The 8,595-nt window shown below is 44.5% G+C and overlaps 1 protein-coding gene across 1 annotated transcript in view; it reads left to right on the top strand.

Moving 5' to 3' along the window:
* The first annotated feature begins 4,929 nt into the window (after nucleotides 1–4,929).
* The window catches only part of Usp49 (ubiquitin specific peptidase 49), a 13,051-nt gene continuing 9,385 nt past the window's right edge, over nucleotides 4,930–8,595 (top strand). The window contains exons 1-3 of the mRNA XM_010617801.3: nucleotides 4,930–5,047; nucleotides 5,393–5,794; nucleotides 8,218–8,588. Coding sequence (XP_010616103.1) covers nucleotides 8,246–8,588 — 343 coding nt within the window. The 5' untranslated portion in view covers nucleotides 4,930–5,047; nucleotides 5,393–5,794; nucleotides 8,218–8,245. The remainder of the gene's footprint in view (nucleotides 5,048–5,392; nucleotides 5,795–8,217; nucleotides 8,589–8,595) is intronic.

Genomic DNA, 8,595 nt, shown 5'->3' with positions numbered 1-8,595 from the left:
TCCCAGTTCCACTGCTAGGGCTGCAGCTGGGGGTGTAGCTCCCAGCCTCTCAAGTTGTGAGTTTGAACTCATTTTCTCAGAAGGAAAACCCTTGTCAACGGGCTTCTGGTTCCAGTTCTAATGCTGTGTCAAGGCTGCATTGGGGCCTGAGGGTTTTGAAAATTAGATCAGGTGCTGTTGTTCCTAACAGTGTTTCTATGCTCAAAAATAGTCTGTTGGTTGGTGTTTGTGAATATTGTGTTGGACTCTTGTTGTAGCCAAATTTTGTTTTGTCAAACAAAGCATTCTGTGGACTAGAAGTAACCATAATCTGACTGCAAGCAAAAATATTTGGCTTTTGCTTGTTGTGGTGGCTGACACCTGTGAGCCCAGCACTCAGGAGGCTGAGGCAGGAGGATCTCTGTGGCCAGCCTAAGCTATACAGTGAGCCCCCCTTCTCACAAAACAAAACAAAGCATTTTTTTGTGTGTGGGGAGAGGGGTTACCAGGGATCGAACTTGGGACCTTGCACTTGTGAGGCAGGTGGCAGAACCACTGGGCTAAATCCCCGGCCTCAATTTTGACTTTTAAAAAAGATAACCTTTATGCTGCTGTTTGTTGGGCCTCCAGGGAGACTTAGAAAGGTGTAAGTGAACTCCTTTTCACCTGCATGATTGAAGTTAGGAAGGAGCAGAATTGGGGAAAGTTAGTGACTTTTCTTCCCTAGTAAAGGAGGAAATTTCAGGAAAAGAGAAAACATTAGAGTAAGAAAGGGCATTTCAGTAGGCTGACTGAAGGACCCTCACGCCCTGAAAAGAGATCCTTAGGAAATCTTGTTGGCAAAATTGTGAAAAACCTGGTGAGGTTGCTGAAGGAAGTTTGGGAGGGGACTGGCCAAGAAATGGCCACCTGAGTGTAAAAGGTGGCTCAGCAGGCAGTCTCTGGGACCAGTTCCATTTGGATCTGAGTGGCTTGTGGCTGGGCAGGGAACAAGTCAGGGAGTGTGTACTTTAAAGAAAACTAGAAGTAACAGTAAAATGATGCTACACATGAAGGCCAATGTGTGTGAATAGCTTGTATCCTAAGGTTTACTGTCACAGGAAATACTGTTTTCTTTTTCTTCAAAAATATTTATACACCTGTAAGCCCAGCACTCCTGAGGCAAGAGGCAGGAGGACTACTGCCAGTTCAAGGCCAGCCTGGGCCACATAGCTAGATTCTGTCTCAAAAAAGCAAAATATAAAAAATATGTATAAGGCCAGCACTCGGGAGGCTGAGGCAGGAGGAGGATCACTGCAAGTGTGAGACCAGTCTGGGATTGGGTCTCTGGTCAATCCAAGTCTAGTGGTATTTCCCACATCTCTCTTCCAGAAGATGCCTTGCACATAAGAATATGTTCAATTTCAAATTCAAGGGGCCGGGGATTTAGCTCAGTGGTTCTTCTGCCACCTCGCAAGCCCAAGGTTCAATGTTCCCGGTACCCCCCCCCAAAAAAAGATACGTGTGTACGTATATATATAAAAAGCATGTGTGTATGAACTTTTTAAACATATCTAAAAATAAAGAAAATGATACAATGAATTCCATATAACCATCAGCCAACAATTACCCACATTTACACATTTAAAAATCTTGTTTTGTCTATTTTCCTGCCACCCCCTTGTGGATATTTTAAAGCAACTTTTATACATCATAATATTTTACTATAAACAATTCAGAGTATGCTAGCCATATGAAGATTTTTAAAATAGGACCATGGTACAGTACCATTACCACATCAAATGAGTATTTATTGTGTACTGTGTTCCAGTGTCTCCAGCTGTGGACTGGGGTGTTGGGGAGGGAGGCTGGAGAAAGGGGCTGCAAGGGCAGAAGTAAACCTGTGTTCATTATTTTAATTGTGGTGATCTCACAAGTAGGAGAACCTGCCGTATGTCAGGATGCACCAGATCGTCTGCCTCAGCGTGTTCAGTTCATTGTGTCACACCAGTATAGAAAACTAGTGTAGCTAGAAACCGTATTTATAAACATTATTCCCAGTTCTCTTATACATGCACTTACACACACACTGTGTACATGTGTGTGGTACTGGGGATTGAACCCCAGACCTCACTCATGCAAGGCAAATACCCTACAAATGAGCTACATCCATCCACAAACTCATTTTAAATTTTTATTTTGAGACAGGGCCTCACTGAGTTGCCCAGGCTGGTCTCAAACTCATAATTTTCCTGCCTCAGCCTCCCAGAGCTCTGAGACTATGGGTATGTGTCACCATATCTAGCTTGCCACATGATTTCTTAGTGATGTGCCCTGTGGTAGCAGTTCCTACTTCCTGTGTGTCCCATAACTGGATGGGCAGCCTAAGATTTTCACTCATTCTTTTAGTAAGAGGACCTGGTAAGTGGTGCTGCTGTGTTCTCTTACTGCACCTTGTCAGGGGCTGGAGCATCCTGCTCTTACTGTAAACTCGGTCACTGGGGTCAGATGTTGTCAGTTTGTCCACCAGTTATAAACTTTCTTGTTAAAAGGCAGGATATGGTGGGTCATATCTGTAATTGTGGCACTAGGGAGGCAAAGACAGGAAGATCACCACACGTTTGAGGCCAGTCTGGGCTATACAATGAGCTCCAGGCCACCCTGGACTAGAGTAAGACCCTGTCTCAAACAAGCAAACAAAAATCTTGCTTAAAATAATTTTAATGTTAATTAAGGTTATTTAATGTTATTTTTCACTGAGTAAAGCTTTTTTTTGTGGGGGGGGCGGTACCAGGGATTGAACTCAAGACCTTGCACTTGAGGGGCAGGTGTGGTGCCACTGAGCTAAATCCCTTCACTGAGTAATTTAAAGAACTGCTGCCGAGATCTGTTATTTCATTGGGGCAAATTTGTGTGTGTGTGTCTGTGTGTGTGACTTTTAACAGCTTTGTTGGCAGGATTTTACACCCAACAAGCTACATATATTTAAAGGGTGCATTTCAAGAAGAATTGACATATATAAACTCCAGCATAGATCCGGACCTGTGTGTATTTTTTATGTTTGACTGTCTGGTGCTGCAGAGAACATGCTGTTTGACAGGTGCACGACAGGGACAAACGATTTCTATGATTAGATTTTCAGAGGGCAAATTCTGGTTTTCTCGGTGGTAGTGGTTGGATGTTGCCATGTGGCAGTAGAGGAAGACGGCAAGCAGAAGAGCAGACGTGAAGGTGAAGGAGGGTGAGGACCCAGTCCTGCTGTTACTGTGGTGTTTGGGGGTGGAGCAAAGTATTTGCACTGTCGTTCGTGTCAGGTGACAGATACCAAAGCATCCAGCTCTGTCATTTCCCTGAACAGTGGCTGGGATGGCCCCTTCCCATGGGCTCGTTCCCTGGAGGAGCTCTGTTCCTTTTCTGCTGAGAAAGCAGATCGAATGCAAGGGCGACACCACCAAGCTGCCAGAAGCTCAAGTCCGCTGGAACTCAGGGTGATACACACCCATCCTCCAGCGTCAGCGTCTGCCTGCTGACAGCATCCGGCAATAGCAAGTCTTGTGAGGGCTCTGGCACACAGTACACCCCCCGACCTGTGTTCATTTCCTCAGAGCTTCTGACACCCTCGGAGAGTTCAGCCTCTGCAGGGTCTCTGAGCCGTGCTGTGACTCCGAGGAGACCCCATGACTCACCTGGCCACGCCCACCGGGAATGCGTGGGGAGGGGAAGATGCGCACCTGCAGGCCTCCGCCCGCTCGCACAGATCCAGCACCCGGATCTGAGCCCCGAGGCAAACCCCTGCCAGGGTCTGCCTCTACTTTGTAGTTCTTGTTTTAGCCCTAAAGGTAAAAATCCAAAAGGCTAGTATCATTGTACTCATACCCCTTTAAAGTCCAATGTAATAATTGAGAATGTGGCCATTTTCTCTTTTCGGTTATTAGAGCTGGATCTTGTTTTTGGTTTTTTTGAGGCAGGGTCTCACTATGTAGTTGAAACTGACCTAGAACTCACTATCTAGCCCAGGCTGGTCTCGAACTCATAGCGATCCTCCTGCCTCAGCCTCCTGAGTGCTGGGATTACAGGCTTGCGCCACCACGCCAGGCTAGAACTGCATCTTAATGTGATTTCCACTTTGTTTTCTAAACCTTTTTTTTTCTTAGCTATATATTGATGATAAATTATATTTTCCATATCTCTTAGAAATAAAGTAGCAAAAAAATAATCATTTTTAACATGTTGTTTATTAAAATGTCTTCACTGTATTTCCTCAAGCAAGCTCCGCAGGTTTGATGATGGGTGCAGGTCTGGGTGCAGTCGGTGAATGGAAGGGTTAAAATACCCTATGCTGTCGCATATGGCAGTGAGCACAATCGCAGATGTTGATGATACCGCGTAATTAGTATTCTTTTATGTAAATGAAGGCTGTCAGCATGTTACCATAGTGTCTCCTCTCTCTGAAACTGGAATTTATGCCATTCCGTCTCACCAAGACCAAGCAGGATTATTCCACGGCTCTTAGCTATGAATAGAGAAAAAAATCAATACGATGGTGGGATGGGGGTGGGGCTCCCCAACAGAGATTCCCGTTTTCTCCTGTTCCATTTTTGTTGGTTTTCCCTCAGAAATTTTATTTCTAGTGATACAGTTATACATTTAAGATCTGCTAAGAATTGTGTTTGAAAATAGTGGGAATAGTCTGATTAAAAGACAATATTTTCAAGGTGCAGGTTTTTTTGAAATATGATTATAATGTCCTGTCATCTCATATGGAGACTTTAAAATGTGATAAATCTAGAAGTTTCTCATCAGAATAAAAGGCAAAAATTAGAAATGTTTCATTATCTTTTCATTTTCTACTTAGTGACATTTATCTATAGAATTATTTAAAGTATTGATTATGGTCTTAGGTTCCAGGTGATCCTGATTTTTGAAATAAAACTATAATAATTAAAAAAGCAAATGCCAACATTTTTGCAGGTTGCCTTTCCCTGTGCGCAGACGGGTCTGGGGTGTGCAAGGCCTTTATTATGTGGCTGATCTCCTTAATGGTGTAGAGCCAGGCCAACATTTCGTGTTCTTCCCAATTACACAGCAGGTTTGTCTGTTTTGGATATTGGGTGCCTGTCACACAGGATGATATATGTTTTATGTGGAAATGTTAGAATTATTGTGACCTTTGAGAATATGAAAGAAAAGCTGTTCGTGTCAAAAAAATATGAAACAGAATTCTTCTTTCTAGTAGAAGGTACGAGGCTTCATTGTGAAAAGAAGCAGGGTGGTACGGGAGGTGGGTTAGACAGACATGCTTGCTTGGGAGAAGCCTGCCTGAGGTTGCATTCTTTTTATCCTCTATATTATATGTTGGATAAAGAAGGACACTTGTTTCTTTTGTGTCACTTCTGGGAGATTCCATTTCCTGATCAGATATGGTTTTCTTTAGAGAAGTCATTCTGCCTGGCTGAGACCAGAGCGGTGAGGTGCAAAGTAGTCCTGTGTTTTCCTGAATGGATTCAGTCTGCCATATGGCAGGTGAGTGAGTTACCACGAGAGGTTTGTAATGGGAAAGGGCTGTGCAGAGGAGGACGTGTGTGATTAGCAGATTTATAGATCAGAAAGTGAAATGGGAAGAGGGAATTTCCCAAGTGCCCTTTCCATTTGACAGGTCTTCTGTACAGTAAAGGTGTGGGGTGGGTTTGGTGTTTTTCTGTTTTGGCTCTTGCCTTTCTATTATATTTTTTCCTAGCACAGGAGTAAGGCATCAGTGTTGTGGATGTTGTGTTGCTGCACTGCTTAGGGAGATGCTCCCTCTCTGGAGGAATGAGGCTGTGCTGTGCTTCACAGGGTAAGATCTTGGTGGTAATTAAATTCCTAAAGATATCAAAGCAAAAATGAGGAACGGCCAAGCATCAGGTCTTGGTTGTAAGAGATATGATTCAGACATGATTCAGTGAGTACTTATCTTTCAAAAGAAAGAAAATTGGGACTGGGGATTTAGCTCAGTGGTTCCAGCGCCTGCCTCATAAGCACAAGGACCTGAGTTCAATCCCCGGTACCAAAAAAAGAAAAAGAAAAGAAAAAAGAAAAGTGGAGTGAACTAAAGCTAGTTTATCCTGGTATGTTTAAGCCTGTGATATCCTAATACTGCAGCCACTAGGCACATAGGATTATTTTAGTTGTAATTAATTTAACATGCAGTCCCCATCCTTGGCAGCCCCACATAACTCACTATCGCATGGAGAGAATACCCCGTGACTGCTAAGTGTTCTGTTGGACTGTATCAGACTGAGTGGAAGAGTTTAACTTCTGTGAATGCTTCATCCTATATAATTTATTGGATTAATACAGTGGTTCTAGGGTTTTACTCTTTTGCTTTTTTCTTTTCCTCTTTCTTTTCTTTTTTTTTTGTACCAGGGATCGAACTTTGGCCCTTGCACTTGCGAGGCAAGCAATGGAACCACTGAGCTAAATCCCCAGCCCCGATTCTAGGGTTTTAATGTGCAAAAGCCTCATCTGTAGAGATTGTTTAAAAGAGATTTTTGCTTATTTATTTATTTGAGACAGGGTCTCATTATGTAGTTCAGTCTAGCCTTGAACTCACTATGTAGCCTAGGCTGGCCTTGAGCTCACAGTGATCTTCCTGCCTCGGCCTTCTGAGTGCTGGGATTACAGGCGTGCGCCACCATGGTTTAAAATGGAGATTGTAAACCCCTCTCCAGTTTCAATTCATCAGATCTGGACGGGGAAACAGGAAGTTGCCTAGGGAATTTCGATGCGGATAGGTAGTTCAGGGACTGCATTTTGAAAAATAGTGAAAATTCGGGAATTGCTCATCTCTTGATGCTTTCCCCTTCATTCTTTTATCATTGACTGACCCCCGTGTACCCCAGTGACTGATTGAGAGAATCATGTGGGTCCAGCTTGTATTCTCAATTGGTATTATTTAGCAAAAAAGAAACTTTGTTTATTCACTCTTGAGTATTTTTTTCTTTAGTACTGGGGATTAAACTCCGGGCCTACACACTGAGTTACATCTAAGCTCTTTTTTTTTTTAGATATGGTTTTGATAATCAACTAAATTGCCGAGGCTAGGCTTGAACTTGCCTTCTTCCTGCTTCAGCCTCCCAGACTCCATTCATCCTTGGGGTGGGGAGCGGTGGTGGGGAACAAATCCAGCACCCCCGCACATGGTAAGCAGGCATCTATAGGCTATACCCCCAGCTCCTGGAAGGGTAACTGACACTACTTTAGACCTCTGGGAGCTGAGCACTCAAAGATTGTCATTATAAAGAAGCAAGAAGAAATACAGTGCATGATCTCCTCTGGAGGAATTATATCTAGTTAGAAAATCTAGTTAGACTCATCCAGAGAAATGACTTTAATGATACTCAGCAACGCCCAGAAAAATAATAAATAATAATTAGAAAAATAATAGAGCAGAATCTAAATCCTTTGACAGCAGTCAGAGAAAGCGTGCATGACCTAGCTCTATGGAGGAGCTTCTAGCTTGCTTTCCTTGTTCAAGCTGAGGGGATCTAAATCAGGGAGTGGTGTATGCAAGGTCCAAAGAATGAATATTTTCTTGTAGGGTAGTTGTTAGCTTCTCTCTCGGAGAAGTTGCCTCCTAGGCTTCTCATGAGCAATACCAAAGAGGCCGTGTTAAGAAGGGAGCGCTTGGTTGTTAGTAAAGAGTGTGTTCCATACCCATCGTGGGCAGATTTGTTGCTAATTTTCTCTTGTCTCCACACCACATCTGTCCTCAGTCAGACTGATCTAATTCTTTATTACTCTTTCAGCACAGTAGGTGGAAGGCTCCCCACCCTTTCCACAAGGTATCAATGTTCTTTTTAAATAGATACATATAAAACAAGCCCCTTTGGAGATCCTTAAAATGATACTGTGTAGAATATCCCTCCCCTCCCCTTCCCTCCCCTCCCCTTTTTTGGGACATGTAGCCAGACTGGCCTGGGTCTCCTCCTTCCTTTTGCCTCAGCCTCCTAGCGCGTGTTGTTGTCTTATCTTTTCCTGATCTTGTGGGTCTACATTGAAATCAACCTGAGGTTTACCTTTTTGTTTGAGGCTATGTGTCCCCTGGCAACTGAGAAATGATAAAGTTTCACCCTCCAAAGGAGCCAATTTTGAATTGAAAACGAATGAGTCTTGAGTGGAAACGCCAATTGTGAGTGTTCCTCTGGAAAACTTTGCTCAAAGTTTTTGTCTTCTTTTCTTTTTCCTTCTCCCTCCCCCTTTGGGACCGCGCGGCGCTAGGTTGAGGGAGTGGCGACTGCGCTGAGACATGGATAGATGCAAACATGTGGGGCGGTTACGGCTGGCCCAGGACCACTCCATCCTGAACCCCCAGAAGTGGCGCTGCCTGGAGTGCGCCACCACGGAGTCGGTGTGGGCCTGCCTCAAGTGCTCCCACGTGGCCTGCGGCCGCTACATCGAGGACCACGCCCGGGAGCACTTCGTGGAGACGGGCCATCCACTGGCCATGGAGGTCCGGGACCTCTACGTGTTCTGCTACCTGTGCCAGGACTACGTGCTCAATGACAACCCCGAGGGGGACCTGAAGCTGCTGCGGAGCTCGCTGCTGGCGGTGCGCGGTCAGCAGCAGGACCGGCCGGCACGGCGCGGGCGCACGCT

Source organism: Fukomys damarensis, unplaced genomic scaffold (assembly GCF_012274545.1).
Source record: "Fukomys damarensis isolate Sample0158 unplaced genomic scaffold, DMR_v1.0_HiC HiC_scaffold_20, whole genome shotgun sequence".
Taxonomy (NCBI): Eukaryota; Metazoa; Chordata; class Mammalia; order Rodentia; family Bathyergidae; genus Fukomys; species Fukomys damarensis.
Note: the sequence above shows the minus strand (reverse complement) of the source record. Positions and strands in the feature narration are given on the sequence as shown.